Here is a 23,214-nt window from a genome sequence, read left to right on the forward strand (position 1 = left end):
GTAACATTACATTCAGAGGTAGGTTCGGAAGAAGATCCAACACCTTTTAGGACAATCCTGGGTCTCCGGGTAGAATTCTCAGACGTTTTGTCCTTGATGATAATGGTAGAGACATAGTTGTCCATCGAGATGTGATTGATAGTTGAATCATAGTTATAGGTTGCTTTGGTATAGTTGGTTTGGTCATCTGTGGCTCTAGCTTTTCCCTTGTCATATTTTGGGAATGGTTCCTTAAACATCTCATGTTTTTGATTAGACGAATGTCCCTCAATCTCAATGTCACCTCTATCAATGAGATCTTGTATGATGTTCTTTAGTCGATGACAATTTCCTGTCTTATGACCCTTGCTCTTATGAAATTCACAATACTCATCATCATTCCACCAATTTGGTTTAACCTTTGGTTCATATGGAGGAAAATCTGGAACTGTGATTACTTTGTTTGCCACTAGCTTCTTAAAAACTGACTCAAGTGGTTCTCCCAAGGGAGTGTATTTCCTTCATGATCTGGAAGTTGTTTGAGTATTCACTTGATTGTTTGTAGAACTTGATCCCGAAAAGATGAATTTGGGCCACACTGTGTTGGCATCAACAACACCATCATTGACTATGTTCTTGTTTTTGTTCCAAAATCTCGGCTTGTCTTTTCCTTTGAAGTCATCTTTGTTTTCCTTGAATATCTTAATGACTCCTTGTTCAATTAGAACCTTCTCTGTCGCTAAGCCTTTTTCAATGACGTCCTTGAAGGTGGACAAACAAGCTTTTCTTAAGTCATAACCAATCTCTTTGTTAACATTTTGGGTGAACATTTCTACCATTTGTTTCTGTGGGATTTCACAAGAGCATCTGCTGGCTAGATTTCTCCATCTTTGTAAAAATGATGCAAAAGACTCCCCATCCTTTTGCTTAGTATTGCACAAAGTAGTGACTGATATGTCTGTCTCTATGTTGTAGGAGAAATGTTGAATAAATGCCTTTGCTAGGTCACCCCATGACTTAATGCCAGGTGGAAGTTGGGAGAAATATTCCATAGCTTGATCACCTAGGCTTTGAGGGAATAATCTCATCAAATATGTCTCTTCTGCTGCTACCTCAATGCAAGCTGTGAAAAACTATCTTATGTGTGCCTTAGGAGCCCCTTTTCCTCTATACTTATCAAACTTAGGCATCACAAAGTGTGTAGGAAAAGGAGGCATTGGAATGCTCTTGTCAAATGGATAAGGACATATGTCTCTCATTGTGTATGTTGGCTTCGTTGTATTTATGTCCTCCATTTTCTTTTATAAGTCCCTGATTTGTTGCTCCAAATTGCTCTTAGGTGGAGATCGACTTCTTGGACCATATCCCATGCTTGAGGCACCAATTGGAGGAGGAGCATGTTGCATATATGGATGATATTGATCATACACATGTTCATATGGAGGAGGTCTATAATTATGCTGCGTATATGGACCACTTGGTATAGATTCATGTTGAGGAACACCATATCTATTTTGTCCATGTATACCATACTCTACAGGCATGTCATGTTCTAATGTGTTGCCCCCAAATTTGACACGTGGTTTCCTTGTGTCCAAATTTTGAGCATGCCTTTGAATATCCAATTGCTTTAGTGGTTGATCCTTAGCAGTGGTATGTGATTGAGCATATCTTTCTGCATAAGATTTCCATAATGGTCTGCGAAGGTGAGTATCATATGCTTGACCATGTGTATGTGGGACATTTGGTTTTTGAAACAAAGATGATGGTGATTCAGGCACCATATGTGGTCCTCTATTGCCTCCACTATTAGGCCTTCTTTGATCCATGTTGGAGTGAGGTTGTTGCAAAGGTCGATTTTCCATTATTTGAGACATGTCAAAATCATGAGGTATCTTGGCTCCACTTTGTGCCATCATTTGTAAGAAGTATTGTCTATCCCTCCTCATTATTTCCTCAACCAATCGATTGAAATGGGGATTCATAATGGATTCTTCCACATCTGCTGAATGTACGGAAAAGTTGTCCATATTGTCATTGTGTGTATCATTGTTGTTTGTAGTGTCCATGTTCTCAACATTTGGAATGTTTCTATAGGCATCCATGTCAGGTAATGTAGTATGATCGGAATTGAAAAAGATATCATTGTCATACTCATAAGAACTCATGTTTGCGGACTCTTGAGCCTCTTTAGTTTCTCTCCTAGATTTTTGAAGACGGGTTTCAACCATGAACTAGGTATTGATCGAGATGTGTGAGACTAGATGAAAAATGGAAAAAGTACGTAAGACCAAGAGTTGAATGGAATGTAAATGAATCTGAGGTGTACTTGCAATGTCCAAAGTGTAAGATCAAGTATGTATGTAGTAGAGTAGGTGTGACTTCCAAAGAGAGGATAGTTTCTCTTGATGAGGTAAGTTGACCTTGACTCTAAGTAAGACCAAATGAGACCCAAAGGTAAAAAACTTTGATGAGGGACCACTTAGCAAAGTGTTGTTGTATGTAGTGTGTTGACAAAGTATGATGAGGACAAGCAAGTGACCTTTTGACTCAAGTTTAGACAAATGTGAATGAAATGTAAGGTGTAAAGAAATGATGGATTTTATGAGACCCAAGGACAGGTTGACTGCTAAATGAAGCCCTGGAGAAATGACCTAGGAAGCTCAAGAATTTCGAAACTGACTGTGGTTGTTTGTTGGACTGTAAAAGTTTTTTCAATTCTGAACACAGACGCGCCTGTATACTTCACAGACGCGGTTTCCTGACACAGACATGGCTTTGTTCAACACATACGCGCTTCTGAGATTTTGTGCAAATTGCAATGTTGATTCTGTGAACACAGACGCGTTTCTGTCCTTCACAGATGCGGTTATACAACATAGACGCTATTATGTCAGACACAAACGCGTTTCTGCAAAATTTGTGCAATTTTTCCCAATCTGTGAAGTTGTTTTGTTGTGACCAAATTTGACTGTTTGACTGTTTTTCGTGATAAGAGGACACAGTGTTGATGAAGACCCAATGTTTGCAAGTGTCTAGACTCAAAATGACTCCAAGAAAAGTGTGTTGTTTTGATGTAAAATTGTTTTGCATACACTTGAAGACACAAAAGACACAATGTTTTGTTGTTTGGTCTTGAATGTTTTGAATGTTTAAAATAAGTCAAGCACAATTCTTATGGCTGGCCAAGACAATAGTTGTTGATCCCACATGGGGTTTTACCCCCGAGGCTACGCTATTAAGAGTGGATACTTAGATGCTTGACTTCACTGGCTCCACCCTCGGCACTCACTTCTCGAGTCAGCCAAGCATCAGTCCCCACAAAAACTCCCCGTGGTGAACTTTGTATCTCTACTAAGAACCGTATGTGTGTGGGCCGCTACCAGAGGTCCGACCTCCTGCCCCAACAACTAGAAGGATTTGGGCTTCTAAAACAAAAAGGTGCTAGTAAGGGCATCTGCTAGTGTGGCCATACATGTGACACTTTTAGCTCTGTAAATACAGAAGACTCTCAGTCGGTAGGGGTTACACCCTACAATTGATCAAATAAATTTGATCAAACGGGTTAATGGGGAGACATAGTGTTGGTATGAACTAATCAGCACACGTTATCCATAGTTTTCACCATGAATACAATTGTTTATAGTGGTTCGGAAGAGGTGGGTTTTCCTCGCTACCACTTGGGTCGTTCTCTTCTTACTAGTAGTCCTAATGACCACACGGGAAGACAAGCCCTCTAAAGATTAAACAAAAAGAGCCTATTGCTCAAGACACAAAAGACAATGATTCAATTTTAGTGCACCAATTGAAGTGTTTGCTAGTCTATGAAAACAAGACACACAATAAAAATCCAAAAACCTTTGCCAAGGACCTGCAACAAAGAGTTGTTAGTAGTTTGGATTGTTTGAAATGATCACCCCCTCCTGCAAGCACACAAGTTAGGTAAATTTTAAATCCCAAAAGACTTTGTGAAAATAGGGGCCTTCAAGCAAACGATTTTGCTTTCAAGCCAAGCTGCACCAATTTCGTTAGCTAGGTCTGAAAATGTTAGCGCAAAATAAACCATATCAGAAACCCTAAATGCAAAATCCAAAACTGAATCAATAAACCCAAAATTTGAAATCGGTGAACACAGACGTGTTTACCCTCGACACAGACGTGACTTCGAGAACGCAAACGTGGTTCTGTGAGACACAGACGCGGCTACAAAACGTAGACGCGACTTTTGGACACAGACGCAGCTAAAAACACCGCAGACGCGACTTAATAACACAAACGTGCTTTCCCGAAACCTACAATATAAAATACTGGTAATAACACAGACGCGATTCCAGATGTCGCATACGTGCCAGAAAATCAGAAACGCGATCCGAAAGTACGCAGATGCGGGAATATCAAAATGCTGCCGAAAATGTCAGATTTGCAACTTCAAAACACAAAATCTGCAACAAGGATGTTAACTGCAAAAGGGACAAGAGTCCCACCAGGCGTGCCAAAATGTTTATGGTGAAAATGGATAACAATAATAAGGATATTGAAAGACTAAATGAATTCAACCACAAAACCCTAGCCTAACAACAACAACGATCCACCATAACATATGAAGATTACCGAAGACAATGCAAATCAAATGAAATCACAAAGATTATACTGTCCAATAGGGTTTGGATCTCCATTCTTCCTATCTCCATTGATCTTGCTTGATATATTTGCTCTCAGATTTTATGTGCACAAGAACTCAACAAAGAACGAAATGTGGTTGCAAGTAGGATCGTAATGTAGTCAAGTGCATAAAAGATGATTAATTAGAATGAATGATTAAGGTTGATAATGAAGGAAGCATCTCCTTATATAGAAGACAGAATAAGAAATGGAGGGATAAGATTGAGAGGTGTAAAAGGAGGTCGGCTATGATTAGAGGGTAGGTAAAAGAAATAATAAAATAATGAAAGGAGTAGGTAGTGTATGAATTAAGAGATGAATGACATGTGTCATGGGTAGAAAAGGTTAATGAATTAATTAAATAAATAAAGATTTATTTAATTAATAGAAGAAGTGGGATAATTAAATAAATAAGATATTTATTTAATTTAGGAAAAGGATAATTTAAATAAATAAATGTATTTATTTAAATGAGAAATAAGGCTAGAAGAGGATAAATGAATTAATTAAATAAATAAAGATTTATTTAATTAATAAAAGAATTAAGCTTAGATAATTACACTGGACAATTTTGGGTGTCTACAATCATATCTAATGTATCCACTATTAACTTGAATATTTTACAAATCTATTTTATTATAATCAATCTACATCCCCTAAAAATTATAATCCTCTCATTAATCTAAAAAGAAAGGCAATAATGATGTCCATTCAAAAAATATTCAAACAATATTTTTTATTAAATCAATCATTAAAAAAGAGATTTAAACTTTGATTATATCCAATTTATCGAATATGCAATTAAATGCCTTGAAAACTCATTATCATGTTATAACAAATACCAAATTTTCTCATCCTTCTTGGTTAGAAAACTCATTATCATATTATAAAAAGCACCAAGTTTTCCCTTCCTTCATAATCAAGAAGATAAAGAAATATAAGCTCACCCATCCTTTAAAAATGATTACAAAATAAAAAAGTGATAGTATTGTTGTTATTGAGATATAATTTAACAATGAAAAGTGCGGTCCAAAGACGATTCTTCACTTTCCAATAAGCATGTAATGGGTGTGAGGTGATAATAATCACTACATTTGTGACACCTCATAAATCTTTCAATAGTATAGTCTTTAAAGATGATTAAAAAAATTCTTTTCATTAAAAATCAAACATCCTCATGAAAAACCATAATCTTTTGTTAACCTAAAAAGAAAGATAATAATAGACAATAATGATGACTGTCCTAAAAGATTCAAAACATTAATCTGACCAATCATATTACTGTATTTAAAAAATTTTGTTTGAAATTGTAAAGTTTTTATTTTTTCATATTTTTATAATAAGAAAAATGATATTTATATGTAATTCTATTGGTAACTGCCGTTGCATAATTATTTTTATTTTATTTTTAAATTGTCACTTCATCATGTACTCCTCTAAAATTATCATTATTACAATTTGTTCCATGTTTAATCACAAAATGAAAGTTCGGTAGCTTTGTTTATATGCCTGAAGCATACAGATTTTTAATGCCAATGAGTATTCAAAACCCTAGATATTTAGGATTTTTACTCACCATGTAGTGATATTTGTTCTTCGCCATTTATAAATTTCTTCGGGTTATATAGTGCAAGGTCATAAATTCTATATTTTTTAATATTACTTAAATATAAACACTTGTGTTATATAGAAATTATGCAATGTGCTCTTTAATATCTATAAAATATTAAATTATAGATTTGATATTAGAATAATTATATAATATTAAAATAAATAATAAATAATGTATAATGTTTTTAAAATTCATTTAAAATATAATATTTTAATTTTTCAATATAATTATTTTATGTTGAATCTTATAATATTTGAATTTTCTTATTAAATTTTTATATATTTTTGTTTATTTTTAATTCTATTAAACTAAAAATAATAATTTTAATATTTCGTAAATGTTTTATGCATTATTGTTTTTATTTTGTTGTATTAAAATAATTTTAAATACATTATTAATATGTAATGAATTTAATTTTTTTCACTAATAGCCACGTCTAGCAAACACTAGGCATGTGTAGATTTTTTTCTTTTAATTTTGAATTAAAAATTAAAAAAAAAATCAGAATAAATCAGATTAATTAAAAAAATCAATCCAACCAAATATTAAGTTTTGTTTAAAAGATATTAAATTTATTTCTATGGAATTTATAAAGATCTATTTATGATTTATTATTAATATTTAATACATGCAATTTTTATTATATTAATATTCCCCTTCCTTCTACATTCTTTCTTGGAAAAACTATCAAGGCATTGTTGTTCTTTACCATTATATCTAACATGTACATTAACCTTCTCTAACCTTCTTCTACCATCCATACATTTCCTAATCTCTTCTACAATCACATTTCTAACTCTGGGAAGAACATGATGCTTTAAGTCTCTTGTTTTTATTAAGTCAATCATAAAAAATAGATTTAAACCCTCATGATATCCAAATCCAATGTATCTACTATGCATTCAATACCTTACACATCCATTTTATTATATTATAAAAGTACCAAACTTTCCCATCCTTCATGGTCAAGAAAACAAGGAAATATAAAGCTCAGCTACCGAACCTTTAACAAACAATTAAAAAAATAAATATGTTGATGGGTATTGTTGTCCTTCCCTTTGAAGGAATCAAGGGTGTGATTTGGTCACGGTATCAAATCTGACGGTGAGAAAACGTCAGATTTGTCGGTTCATTGGAAATCCAAAATTTCTATCCAATGAGATGAAAGATCCGTTTTACACCAAAAAAATTTCCATTTAATTCCTGAGGCCCGTTGAAATCACATACGCAAGGAAAGAGGGAAGGAACCGATTTTGCTCCTGTACTAGTCTTTGACGTGGAGATGGTCGTGGGTTCGAGACTCTGTGCGGGTGCCCTGCTCCTGTTCCTGGTTTTCTTGGCCGGTGTGGATGGCTCTTTGGGTTCTGCCGGTGCTTTGTGGGGCAATGCAGATTTCATGAAAATTTCGAAGAAGACGACTTGTGATGGGTCGATCGGTGATTGTTTTCCAGAGGAAGAAATGTTGATGGATTCGGAACTGAACAGGAGGATTCTGGCTACAACACAGTATATAAGCTATGGAGCTCTGAGAGCGGATTCTGTGCCCTGCAGTAAGAGTGGGACATCTTATTATAACTGTGGGAGTTCTGGGCAGGCCAATCCTTACAGCAAGTCTTGTACTCAGATTACTCGCTGTGCAAGAGATACTAGCTGAGGGATTCTCCTGGATTTCTTTCTTCCATCCTCATGAATTTCTGTCTGTAAGTTAATAAAATCCTGTGGGACTTTTTCAGTTTTATTTTTCCTTCATGGGTTGTGCTTTTATTTGCAGGCCTTCTTGAAGGGTTTCTCATAAATTTGTAATACTGAAAGCTTCTGTTTCAGTGTATGATTTGCTACCTTAATTTGATTTTGTCATATATATTTGATGCTGGAATTTGATCTATTTGATCGCCATAGAATTTTCCTGTTACAAGTTGATTTTGTTTCTGTAGTGGTGAAATATGATGGTAATTTTTTATTTTTTTAAGAAAGGGTAAATGTTTCTGATCAATTGGTTAGGGTATAAATGAGAAATCTCATCTTTAATATAAATGTATGTTTTTTTAACATAAATATTCAGTAATGATGTTTCAATAGGGTTTTGAATCTTAATATCAAGAACATGACGATTTAAGTGACACAGTTTACAAGCTCATCAATAATATAAATGTATGTCTTTATAATAAAGAGTCAGTAATATATAGTGTCAAAAACTGTTACACCACAATTTAACCATCATATTATATCAACCCATCTCCAATATAGAATGCTTATCTTTGTAACATAAATGTTCAGCAATAATAATCGAGTAGGGTTTGAATCTTGATGTCAAGAACCCTAACACTACAATTTAACCATCACACTGTAAGGACTCATCTCCAATATAAATGCATGTCTGTATAACATAAATATTCAGCAATAATGTTTCAATAAAATCTGAATTTTGGTATCAGTACTTTAACAGACATACTGTACCAACTCATCTCCAATACAAATGGGCTGAAGCTATTCTGGCTCCAAAACAGACCTTTGGTACAGCATGTTAGTGACAGGTTAGTCAATCACAACCGTTAATTGCAAAATCGACGGTGTAAAAACGTGGGACTATCCTTACTGTCTGTTTAACATAAATATTCAGCAATAATGTTTCAATAAAATTTGAATTTTGGTATCAGTACTTTAACAGACATACTGTACCAACTCATCTCCAATATAAATGGGCTGAAGCTATTCTGGCTCCAAAACAGACCTTTCGTACAGCGTGTTAGTGACAGGTTAGTCAATCACAGCCGTTAATTGCAAAATCGACGGTGTAAAAACGTGAGACTATCCTTACTGTCTGTATAACATAAATATTCAGTAATAATGTTTCAATAAAATTTGAATTTTGATATCAGTACTTTAACAGACATACTGTACCAACTCATCTCCAATACAAATGCAGGTCTCTGTAACATAAATGTTCAGAAATAACTAATATGAACAAGTGAAATTTAATCTAATTGTTTTCTTCTTATCTTTCCAATTTATTTTTAACAATTACAGTCGTACCTTTTTGTTCTTGGGAAAAGATATCTATACTTGCTTTTTTATTGCTTTTTAAAGTAAAGCTTTACAGTTGTAAGGATAACTTGATATATTAAATAAAGTTAATTAACGAATTAAAAGAGGGTATTTTGATGTTTATGTTAAACAATTGTTAGGACAGTTGATTGGTATATATGAATTGTTATAAACGTTACTATGCAATTGTCCAGCAGAAATTAGACTGCCTGTAACTTCTTGGCTGCCGTAAGAAGAGGCGATGTGAAATGTTGTGTGGAAAAACAAATTGAGCTGTTGTTTTGACCGTTCCTTATTATAGGAATTTAAAAAAATGCAAATGCAAGGCGAAGACAAAATATGATTAGAAATAATAATGCATATTCTTCGCAGCACAAATAATGCATCAACAATTGTTTTCCCAAAACAACCTAACCCATTTTTAATAAGAAGCAGTAGCCAAACAATAATTAATAAACCAAATAAAAGCAGGTCAACCATTCATGTTGAGTGTAAATATTTAAAACCATTTAAAAAAAAAAACCAAGGCTACCATTGAATCCCCATGATTATATCCATATACAAACAAAACGTTAAAACCCTTTTTGTCAAATTTTAAGATTTATAAATTCTATGGATCCGTTTTTTATTAAAAAAAATAAAAATGGGTAGTTCCATGGAGTAACGGATGCTTAATATTAAAAAAAATTTCTACCCCCTTCACTTTTTAAAGGAACATAATAGTCTTTGTAATGAAATCTAGGTTAGTTGAATTAATGTTAATTGAGTTATTGAGGAATATTAAATTGAATAAAATGGGGGATGATATTTAATTCATAATTTAAAAATAATGTTAAATAGATCAAATTTTTATGTCTAATTATCAATGAAAATGTATGTGATTAATGAAATCTAGGTTAGTTGAATTAATGTTAATTGAGTTGTTGAGGAATATTAAATTGAATAATATAGGGGATGATATTTAGTTCATAATTTAATAATAATGTTAAATAGATCAAATTTTTATGTCTATTTATCAATGAAAATGTATGTGATTTTATATTAAATATTTGCTTGTGTGGGCTTAACACTAATTCATGAATGTATATTTGTGCATCCTAGCAATTTATATAGAGTTATATCCTAGAACTTTGCTTTGATACACAGTCCTTTTCTTTGCATTTGCTAGAGATTTAGGGGGTTAGCAATACTAATAAATACCTAGTTAGCTTGTCATGTAATCAAGCCAAAAGGGCATTGCACCTTTATCAACCTCTTGAAAGTGAACAATATCAAGAACAACTAGCTAGTACCTAAGATGTAAATTCTTTACACCTTTTATTTGCACCAAATTGAAGTGTGTTGCTATTCACTGCTCAAATTCTCTCTACAATGAATCAACTTTCAAGTGTTTAAGTATGGGTAGAATGATCGCATTGAATGCCATTAAAATCTAACACATAACATCAAATTGTGTTAAAGATGTGTTTCCTCAAGGTATATGGGTAAAGTGAGCCAGTTGGACAAACTTTCATATTAAATCTTAAATTGGAAATGAGAATTTTATGACCATGACGTTTCCCTATGCACATGCATTTCTCTTAGAATGGAAACATGATCAAATCCATGTGGCAAATGACTAAATGGAGGCAGGTACATAGATAAACATGTATATAAGACATGATTAGGAGTGAACGTATAAATTCATAGGATAGGGCTAAATGTATTGATATATGTTTATGTGTAAGTGAGAAAAGAGTTTAGGGGAACACGCCCAACTTTGTAAAATATTATGTCATTTATTGCTATGTACATGCATTATCTCAAAATATACATGTAAAGCTAAATGGGAAATGACATTGATTTGCAAATTTCATTATTACACCTTGATCCCTGTAGCATCATAAATTGTATCCTTATACAATTTCATACTCACTTAGGCCTCACTTTAGCATTCTATCCTTTCATGCTCTGATTATGCCTGATTCTGCTCACACAAACATCGAATTGTAATCCTTATCTTCTACCTTGGTGTATGGTTCGTGTTAAGCCTTGATAGGCTAGACAAGGGTGCCCAAAACACCCTTGTCCTTGGACAATGGCACCTCAACCCAAATTTGGACCCTTCAACGATCGAAAAATGTTGGCAGGAATCCCTTTCTCGTGTTGTTTGCTTTGTATATTCAAATATGTTTCATGAGGTGAGGTATTAAAACAAGACTTACCCCCTCATTTGAGACATCCATACTCCATCTACGTGACATCTTTCCATAATTTTTTCCACTCAATTATTTGAATTCAAGTGAAAGCAATCAAACTTCATCAAGGCACTGAAGGAGAGGTCACTATTTAGATTTCAAGCATTCAAGATGGAATTCATGATCAAGTTCTTATGAAAATATTTCTACATTCTTACATGACGACATCAAACACTTCATGAAGACTTCAAAGCAAAACTCGTGAAGGTATAATATTCCAATTCAACATTTCAAATTCAGATCTATAATTTGACCTTTTAAGGCATGCTTTACATTTCAATTTAAATTTAATTATAGAGTTGATTCCAAACTTAAGGGTTTGACCTAAGCAAACCCTATCTACCAATTTTTTTTTCCCCTTTATTGTGTGCGATAGATTTAGGAGACACCATATAGATACGGGAAGAGCAAACAAAAACTATGAGTACTAGCTTTTACAGAGGTGAAAATTTGAGGATGAGGTCACTGCAAGCACCGTTGTCTAACACTTTTCTGATGAAACTTCAGGGAAACACTTAGAACAACATCGTAGTCCTGAAAGTATATTTTTTGTCCGTATCTAACACTCTAAGGACAAGGTTATCCCAAGCACCATTGTTCGATATTTCCAAACCCAAATTTGAGACACAAGTTCCTCTCTAGTTCCTATTTCTAGATCTATACTTTATGTCTGCATATCTTATCTAAAATTGTCTGTGCATGCTAATTATTGTCAATTTCACATCTTTAGCCCTAGACCTTACATACAATTTACATTTCCATACTTAATTTTCAACTCTCAACTCAAGGACCACTGAATTCACCTTGTTCGAGCAACTTCCTTTTCAATCAGATTTGTGATTGAGCCAAGTGGATCCATTCTCCTTCCAAATGTAATCATTGTAGATATGTTTAATTCCTAATTTGCATGCGTAAACTTGTGAACCCTTTTCCATTAATTAGATTTTTTGTGAACTTGACAAAGTGCATTTCTTTAATTCCGATTTATATGCTCAGGCCTTATTATTATTGCATATGATTTTCAGATTTAGAAGTCACAATCCAACATGTCAAATTCCAACTCATCCATCAGAGCCACTATAAACTATTTAGCTCAAAGTGCCTCATCCTGGTAACAATAGTTGACTTTTTTAACCCACTCCAAATTCAATATCCCTACAATAGATATCCAGGCTAGACCACTTTTGGATGACATCATATGTACTCTTTCCCTACAATACATGAAGGTTCCCCATTTGGAGTTATACAATGGAAAAGGTGACCTCCAAACTAATGTAAAAATATTTCAAACATTGTGTAGTGAATTCTCTAATGATAAAAGACTCATGTGTCAAAACTATTTACTTGTACATTGAGAGATAAAGCTTTGCAATGGTATTGTTACTTGCATCCTCGATCAATCCATTCTTTTCATTAATTGTGTAATACATTTGTGCAACATTTTCAAAACAACATTGATCCTCAAATTACTTTAACTAATTTGATGCATTGTAAACAAGGAGTTAAGGAAAAAGTGACTAATTTCATTGGTAGATATTTTCATTCACAAATTGCTTACCATGTGCATGATGGTGATGTTCAAATAATTTTCATTAATAATTTGCAAAAGGATATTACAAATCATAAGCTTTTATTTTTTTACATCTTTCACACATTTATGCACAATGCTTCATGATTATTTGCTTCAAGTGAGTCAGTTTGAATCCTCTTCATTAATGGCTCTGATTGATAAGAATGAAGATACTTAACGTCAATCCTTTCAAAATTTCCAAAAACAAAACAATTTTTTTATCAAGATGAATAACAATTCTTCCAATCATATTGATACACAAGTGGCAAGTACAATAACAGGTGTGGCCCCTATATCATCAATCTTTACACATCGTAATTTTACTCCTCTTTAATTCAACCTTTGCATGCTTCTTAAACACATTATACTTAGCTAACAACAAGGAACAATGACTTTGTATTAGCCAAGGCAAACTATGAGAGCACCCCTAATTTCCTATTTTCAAATGAAAAGAGCCCCTTTGTATAGGCTACCTCTCAAAAGAAAGGAATTGGAAAAGGTTTTAAAAGAGGTAATCTAAGGGGAATATTACCTTGTGATCATGTTAGGCGGCATGCCAACATAGAGAAAGTGATGTAATGACAATTAACGGATTTCATGAACTCCTCTCAATTCCTTCTGGGCTATGATAGTTGGAGAGCATAGGTCCACCTCTAGGAAACTTGGCACAATTCTTCCAACACATTCAAATAGTTCATTACTATTTTACCATACAAAGCATATCATGCGAAAGAATACATCCTTTTGAAGTGGTTTCTACTGCATTTTGAACTTGAGCTTTTGCTTTCATTGTTCTTGGTTATCTAGATTAAAATATTGATTTCTTAGGTCTAACAATTTTTTTGGTTGAATATTCATTTAGTGAAAGGAACAAAAGGGGTAACACTTAATTTTTTTTGTTAGGTTTTAAATCTATAATACCATGAAACAAAGAGTAAGAAACTTCTAATACTAAATACATAATATCTCTAAATTGTCAACTTTAGAATTATCATCATACATTCAATTTGATACAAACATATTCATTTAGGGTTTTCTGATTTACTGTTTATTCACGTAGCATAAAGCTATATGGATATACCAACTTATTAAGTAGATTGTAATTGCATGAAACAAAATATTTAAATTGTTAGGACTATTTTTACCATTATACATCCCATCTAATACATACATATTCATTTCTTTAAGAGTTATTGTCTATCCCTAAAGAAAAAGGCTATATAGATTCACTATCTTATTAAATAGACTATAATGACTTGAAATCAACAAAATAAACAAATTTTGATAAAATAGACAAATTTTGATAATATCTAAAAATATCTTTAAATGGTCAACTTTAATTTTATTACCATATTACTACAAAAGTTCAAACAAGAAAATACATTCAATCTTAATATATTTTAGTAGTATAATTAGCATTTGCATTGTGAAGAGGTATAATATTTACATTATGATAGAAATATGATGATTCTATTGATATAGACATATCATACAAACAAAATAATAACAATTATTTTTTCTAATATGAACCCAAAATTCCAATATAAACATTTAAAAAATTAATTTATCTAAAATTAAAACCCAAAATAAAAAGTATAAACTAATAAACATATTAAATAAACCAATACTAAATGAATTGAATTTCTATAAACCTCCCAATGAAGTCCTATTACACACCTGAAAAAAAAATATAAAAGAACATATATTTGTAATTTCCACCATGATGCTTCTCAAAAAACCCAAAACAAAAAAGCCCTAAGAATTGGCCTGTTTTTTCTTCTATCTGAATTTTGATCTGTAATCTATGAGAGTTCCTATTAAACAGCTCAGTGACTATCATATTGTTAGTGTATGCCATTTTCTCTTGCTTTAATAAGGATGGAACAATTGCATGCCTATTCAAAGTCAGTGTTTTGTTGCACAAACTAACTAATATATCCAAATCGATTGCTTATTTTACCGGTGAGTTTGTTTTGCATATTAATTGTATGTTCGATCTCCTTAAAAATCCAAGTTAAAAATATATGATGACCTCTAACAGCCTTTTAACCGACATTGCCCATACATAAAGTTGTTCAAAAGAAACAAATTCAGTAATTTCCTCCCATTCTACTGTTTAGGTTTAAAATGTTCTAATAAAAGAGAAATTGGAATGTTTTTAAAAAAAAAAATTTAAGTGTTAGGTAAACTTTTTAATGTGATAAGGGATGTTGACATGACACAGTGAGGTCACAATTGAGAGATCTTATTCTTATTAAACAAAGTTGAGGAGTTTGACAAAGTTGGGGCTCAAACTCACAAGCACATTGAATCAATGAAGGCTGCGATCACAATGATCCAACGGGGGTTTGAACCTTGGTGATCACAACAACAACACCACCACTTAACCAACAAACCATGGAAAGAGCAGAGAGAAATGAATGTTGAACATATGTCTCTGTGGTATTATGTTCAAAAGATTTTAGAGATATGATATAAATACATTTATTTTAGATTTGTGATCTATGTTAGATATGTGGCTAAGATTAAGAAGTTCTTTAGTGAAGTGTTCATAAGGGACACTAAATTCCGAAGGTTTTATAAATTTGATAGTAAGTAAAATGGGCTGGATCTTGGGAAAACTCAATGGTTAAATGCATTTGAATCAAAATAGTATTGGGATGAATGACCTTTCAAATATTTATAGTTATTCACTTCTATGAGCATCAATTAAATATAATGAATGCTAACTAAATCATTTATGCTTGTGAGAGATAAGAAGTAGTGAACCACAAATTGTGAAATATAAGTAAATGAATTTGATTCAAAACTACTCAATTGAATTATGATAAAACATCACCTAACATACTTAAAATATCATATTTGTTAACATCTTTTGGATAAATTTCCAGTTTTTCAAATTTCTATATAAATACATATGCAATTGGGTGTAATGAATGCTAGCATATAGATGACCATTAAGATTGTTTTTCATCCATTCAGCCCATTGCAATCTCTTTATTGTTATTGTATGTGCATCTTTTTTATGGAGTAAATTTATATGGGTAGACCAACAATAGTATGACCTACTTGTAGGACATTACAAATTTGCATACTTAGAAAGAAAAAAATAGTGATCATCTTCATTTAAAGATTTTTCTTCAAAGGTGACACTATAATAAGCTTCAAGTGAAGGTAAACCTTCATTCAAAGGTACCTCTGAATGAAGGTCCTTGGATGGGCCTTTCCACCTTGACCCACATATTTTTCTAGACTTTCTTTTGTTTTGAACCTTGAGTTGGACCAACAAATAAAATCAAAAGGACAAGATAATTTCCAAGATTATAGCACTCAAAGTAAGCTTTCAAAATAGTATAGTTTTTAATATATTTAATTTGATTATAATATTTATTCTCTATTTTCTAATGACATAAATTTTTGGCTACACGTCATGTCTTTGTTCCGACACTAAAAAAATGAAAAGATAATTTTTTTTCGAAAATATCTAGCTACTTGTCAATAGACCCTTGATCTGCTGATGAAATTGAATGATTCCTAATGAACATCGAGATCAATTGCCATAGTTATTAGAATCTCTTGCACAGCGGGTTTGTGCAGTACAAGCAGAGTGATAAGGATTGGCCTGTGTGGCATGGCAGCTGTTATCCTTGCACGGAACTTCATCACCTGCCATACCACCATAACTGATATAATGTGTATCAAGAATTCTCCCTTTAAAGTTGTTTTTGATATGATCATTCTTATTCTGATCGATTTCTGATTCCAATACCAACTTTTTTCTCTCTAAATTTCTCAACATTCTCCCTGCAGAGCCAATGGTGACGTCCACAGCCATCAACAAAACCATTAACAATACCAGTGCTTTCATCATTTGTTCTATTCACCCTAAACACAAGCTATATAAAGTAAAACCCACAACTCCAAAGTGTGTAAAGTTGTGGCCTTCTGCAACCAGTCTATGATGATTTTATAGGCAAGAGGGTGGCAGAAAAATATTGAATACATGAGTACAGCGTGAGTGGACATTGTGGCATAGAATGCTGCAAACAAGAAAGCATGTCAAATTGTCATTTTTGGAAACCGTAGTATAGTAAGCATCTAGGTTTCTGTTTGATCTACAAAGTATATATTCGAAGTACAAGAAGATTCGTTATTAGAAAATCTTACAAAACTTTGCAATGAACATTAGGATACTACCTACTTAATTTTATTTTTAATTTATATGTGTTTGTGGAAAAAAAGAAAGAATATTTATGGAATAATGCATTTTTATGATGAAGAGTGTTATATTATAATATTAATATATCAAAAATGTTATACATAATTCATATAAAACATAAGTGGAATAAAATCACTTTTTAAAATGTCTATGTTTAAGTCAAAAAGAAAAAGAAAAAGAAAATGGACAAATCTTTAATCTACCAAGACTATATTAGTAGGAGGAGGAAGGAGATATCGATCAAGCGAGGATGCCCACACATCCGCAAGGTCTTGGCAATTAGCAATGACCTTTCAACTTATGATATATATTTTTTTAATCTTTATCTTTATCTTCATCTTGTGAAGCAATAACATGCACAAGTGAAATGGAAATGTCTAAGTGAAGAAACTTTTCATTATCAAGCTAGCCAACATGGACACACTAAGAAAAAGAGCAATGCTTGTGTGATGAAAGGGTCCATTCATTGTTGAGGACATGAAGAGCTCCCAAGGAACCATACTACCCTAGTTTAGAGTTATGTCTACAAGCATTTCGATGTCCACATGACCATGTTGCAAAGAAACATCATTGTTGGTAGGGGAAGGAGGAACCCAATTAACCATACAAGGAGCATTGGTACAATGCTTAATTAAAAATAATAGATGACCAACCTCAAAACCACTTTGTTCTATTAAACATGGGTCTTAATACATTTGTATTTTTTTAAAACAGTATAATTTTAATCTATAGATTTTGACATATTTTGCAATGTTAATTTCTTTTAATTTAATTTTGTAATAATATTATTATATTGATTTGATTTTAATGATCTAAAATATCAAATAATTTTTTCATATAAGTCTTCAATTTTAAGGTTGTAAAATAAATTGTACTTATGTAGATATACTTCCTTATAATAATATTCATTCAAACACTCAGAGAAATGGGTTTCTCATATCCAATATAACATATGTTTGCTAACACTTGATCATGCAAAAGGTGCTCAAGTCTAAGCTTGCTTCTACTAGATTAACGTGGGAGATAAAGCCTCAAATGACTATTTCAAATGTCTCTGTGTCAAATAGGATCCTTCTCATCCTAATATGATTAAGACTACCACTAAGAGGCTTTCTATGCTCCCTCAAACATTATAATCCTTCCTAAGAAATTATAATCTATCTTTTCAAGCACAACGCGATTCACATGAGCAATTAACCCCACTGCCAATAAGGCCTGTAATTTTCAAATCAATTTGGAGGACTTGTATGAAGTGTTGATGATTATAGGTAATGAAAAATGTTATAATTATATGGTTTTCCCTATAAGTTTTAAATGTCTCTTGGCACTTCATGGAACTTGAACTACTTTAAGTTTATAAAGAAGTGGTGAGTAATTATTCATAAGGATATTTGACTATTTTGGTATTATAGTTTTTGCTACCATGGATTGAAATCCAACTCTTATTACAAGTTGGTAGTCCTATATTGTTGAATGCTTAACATAAAATTATTTTCAAAGCTTATGTTCTATGAAGAATATCTTGGATTCACTTGCTTGATCATTAATGGTAGGATGTCTAAAATCATTGGTATTTTTCACTTTATCAAATAGGGTTTCCATTTAGCTCCTTTATATGTTTATGCTACAAAATATTTTGGCTACATGCTTGACCATAAAGTCTTGTTTGGCTTAGTCAAAGGTATTTACCTTCCATCCCCCACCTAATTTATTAATAAACACTTTGTCGATGATTTTTTTCTTTTGATGTTTGAATAGCTAGATTATTTTTAGGAGACCAAGTCTTATCTCAACACATTTTACCTTGCTTATAATCCAAACCTTTAATGGAACAAAACATAATGTTTAATAAGTCTAAGAACATAAACTATATGTTTAGTTTTACATGTGTTATGTTCACTTTATTATTTGCACATCTACTTTTTCCATTATCGCCAAATTTCTAGCATATTTTTCCTATCCACTTATATATTTTCCTCCTTTTCATGTGTCATTTTACCCAATCCATGTGCCTCAACCCCTTCATAGGACCTATTTCCTCATCCATGTGTCCTCATTTCTCCTTTCATGTGTCCCTACCCCTTCTTATATGTGTCTTTCAAACATAAGTTATCTCCATATTTTTATATACAATATGATTGCACCAACAATTAAATTTTCTTATGTATCCCTATTTGTGACTAGCTTATTTATTTAGTTTATTTCTTGCATAACTTTTGCATCTTATACTCAATTCATATGAAACCACAGTCTCTATTGTTCTTGTTGTGATCCCATCTTCCTTCCTATTTGGGTTCATCCACCTTAGGATAAGGGAAACCTATTCCCCTTCCCCTCACGGGGATCCATGTGTCCTACCCTCCCTCAATTAAAAAATGTATTGATTCCTCATCCAAGAATGACTAAGGTCAATTCAAATGATTCCTTATCAAAACAATAAAATTTGGCCCCTAAACTTTTATAAAAGGAGTCTTCTTACCCTCATTCTAAGATCACACATTATGGAGACAAACTTCTATTACTAAACCATACTATTATATTTTAGAGTCTTCTCATCAAGTTTTTGAATTTTTAGAACCTTTAAGTATTGGAGCATCTTCACCAAGGGACCCTATTCATGTATCATTTTGAAGCTATGACATAGCTTGTGTGATCCCATCCCTTGAACCTCTTATCTAATTCCCCTTCAAATTATTTTAAATTTTCCCTAATTTGGCATTTTAAATGCCTTAAGTCATCCATCTTTAGCCCCATATCATCCTTATCAAGTCATGTTCCCAATTTGATTCCTATTAATTTCTTTCCTTATATCTCCTAAATGGTAAGCATGTGAGTTTTTTGAATTTGTTTCCATTTACATGTGTATCATTATAAAGATTTCAGTTTATTATGTCATTATCGTTACCATTTGTATCTATTCGAATTACCCACAAGGGGGTAACTAAGCTAGCTTCCCCTTTCACCTAGGTATTGCAAGGTTTTGTTAGCAAAGCTTATCTTACAAATGATTTATAGAATAATCAGATAAAATTGAAAAGGATAGTTATAAAACTTGATTAGCACGTGGAGATAGACATTCTTGGAAGCTTTTAATTCATTCAAAGGTAGATCATCAACACCCCTAGTTCATTGTACTCGTTCCCCCAGTTCGTGTATGTTTACAAGTGTCCTTTGGTGTGAACATACTTAAACTTAGAGGGGGATAAATCAATTAAAAAAAAATGTTACATACTAAAATTTAACAACCACGATAATAGCAAACACACAAGATTCACACAATTAAGAACACAAGATTTATGTGGAAAAACCTTCATGGAAAAACTAAAGAGAATAAATTTTCCTGTATATACTATCCAAATCCAGCCACAACAAAATAAAATGGTCTTATAATATTTATGGGAAGCAATCCACTAGAAACACTAATCTTCACTTGTAGAATTTGTAGGCACCAACCCACTGGAGACACCAATCAAGCACCAACTCAGTAAGAAATGCCAATATTTTCTTTTAAGAGGCACCAACCTCTTTTGAAAAATTTAACCATATGGATGTGGCTTCTTCAATTTGGATGATGAACATATTTTCCTGCACATGTTTAGACTACGCAAAATTTATCTTTATCAAAGATTGTATGCTTTGTATTCGAATTATAAACATTTTCTCACACATCATACTTACAAACACATTTGACATGTTTTTATACCCCTTTGGGCACAAAAATTAATTACATTAATTATGTAGGTTAGCCCTATAAATTTAAATCACAATAATAAAATTTTATGAGGCGGCCTCCAATTACACTTCTTTCAAAATAATAAAATTCCAAGAGTTAGTCTCTAGTTACATCTCTTTCAAAATAAAAAGATTACATGAGTTGGTCTCCAATTAAAGCCAATATAACAAGCAATCTCCCAAACTTTGACATCAACAACCTTTATCATCAATGACAATATTTTCAATAATCTCACTTTAACATTAATGACCATATTTTTAACAATCTCCCTTCTTGAAATATAACACACTTTGACATCAACAACAACATTTCCAACAATCTCCCCCTTTATCATTTATATCAACCATGTAAATAATTAATCATTTGTGAACACAACAAGAACATAATACTTCCTCTTTCTACAATGCTCCCCCTTTGTATAACTCTCCACCATTGACATCAATGGAAATGGATGTTCAATAATCTCACAAAGAATCTCTCCCTTTCTATAATTCTTCCTCTTGACATCAAGGGCATCAATCTCTTTGGAATCCTTTAACCTAAAAAATGTTTTATTCTAGAGTTGTGATTTTATAAGGATTTTAGGACTTATTTAGTTGAAGAACAAATGAATGAGAAATAAAAGACTAAAATATTGCAAATTGACACAAAAAATTTAAAAAGAAAGAAGATGCGCATGTGGAAGGACGGTTAAATGGATCAGAGGATGGAGAAGAAGAAGAGTGTTGAAATAATGTGCAAAATGAACTTACAAAAGAATATGCAAAGCCCATTAATCTTACCTTGAGAAGGTCCTCAAAATAAAAAAATTTAGTTGATAGGCATAACCCACCAAGTTTTTGTCATGCATTTGCTTTGTCAAGTATTGACAATGCACCTAGATTTTTCATGGAGGATTTTTATTTAGAGGAAAGTGAGGCTTGAATGCAAGCCACATGGGAGGATATGATGACTTTAGATAGTTGCATGATATCTAGGATCTTGTTAGTTTGAGCAAATTAAGAAACTCATTGGTTACAAAATGGTATTTAAATATAAATTTGGTGTAGATGGGTGGTTATAACAATACAAGGCCATACCAGTGACCAAAGGCTATTCCCAAAGAGAGAGAGATGATTTTGGAGAAATTTTCTCTCTTATTGAGCATTTATCTTCTATTATATATTTTTTTATCTATTGTTGTTTCTTGTGATTTTGAAATTGAGCAAATAGATATTAAAATTGTTTTATTTCATGGGGATCACGAGGAAGAGATTTATATGTGATTTTTTGATGGTTTTATTATGAAAGGAAAAAACACATGGTTTATACAATGAAACAATCATTGCATGGTCTAAAATAGTCAACCTTTATGTGCTACCAATTTTTTATTTATTTGCATTGAAGTTGGGTCTTGTCAGGAGTAAGGAAGATCATTGTGTTTATGTTAAAATTATTGATTATCAACTACTTTTTGGTGTCTTGCATGTTGACAACATGTCTATGTGTAACAACCAAATGATAATCAACAAGCTCAAGACTCAACTTTCTAGCTCAAATTTGATAAGAAGTACTTGGGGCATACTATATATATTCTTTAGATGGAGATCATCAGAGATTAGATACACATGATAATTTGGTTAAGTCGGGTTAAATAATTTGATCTACCATTTTGTGAATGTTTGATATGCTTGACTATAAGATAGTAAGTATTCCATTTTTTGTTGGTACTAAGATTAGTTTAGACATGTGTACTAATTCTTATGATAATTTTGAATAAATATCTAAGCTTCTTTATTCTAGTGTTTTTGGTAGTTTGATGTATACAATGGTTTGCACTAGACCAAATATTTACCCAAGCAATGGGAGTTTTGAGTAGTTTTATGTCTAACCCTGATAGAGAGTGCTGAACTTTAGTTAAAGGGGTGTTTAGATATTTATGATTAAAGTTTGCTTATTTGTTTTATCTTGGTACTAATGATGTGGTTAAGTCATTAGATATGCAAGGTTATGTTTATGCACATTTAGAAAGTAACTTAGATAGTTGAAGGTCCAATAGTGGCTATGTTTTCTCCTTCTTTGGAGGTGCAATGAGTTTGATGAGTAGAATGCAGCTTGTAGTTGATTTGTACACCACATAAAGTATATGTTTGATATGCATGCCTCTAAGGAGGTGGT

At 32.4% G+C, this 23,214-nt stretch overlaps 1 protein-coding gene and 1 pseudogene across 1 annotated transcript; one reads left to right on the forward strand and one right to left on the reverse strand.

Moving 5' to 3' along the window:
- The first annotated feature begins 7,451 nt into the window (after positions 1 to 7,451).
- On the forward strand, positions 7,452 to 8,138 carry LOC131068617 (protein RALF-like 33). Its single transcript, XM_058003847.2, has one exon. It carries the CDS (start codon positions 7,536 to 7,538, stop codon positions 7,905 to 7,907), a length of 372 nt encoding a protein of 123 aa, XP_057859830.1. The 5' UTR covers positions 7,452 to 7,535; the 3' UTR covers positions 7,908 to 8,138.
- Positions 8,139 to 16,655: 8,517 nt separating this feature from the next.
- The window catches only part of LOC131068585 (uncharacterized), an 85,071-nt pseudogene continuing 78,512 nt past the window's right edge, over positions 16,656 to 23,214 (reverse strand).

The sequence above is a fragment of the Cryptomeria japonica genome, chromosome 3 (assembly GCF_030272615.1).
Source record: "Cryptomeria japonica chromosome 3, Sugi_1.0, whole genome shotgun sequence".
In the NCBI taxonomy this organism is placed as follows: domain Eukaryota; kingdom Viridiplantae; phylum Streptophyta; class Pinopsida; order Cupressales; family Cupressaceae; genus Cryptomeria; species Cryptomeria japonica.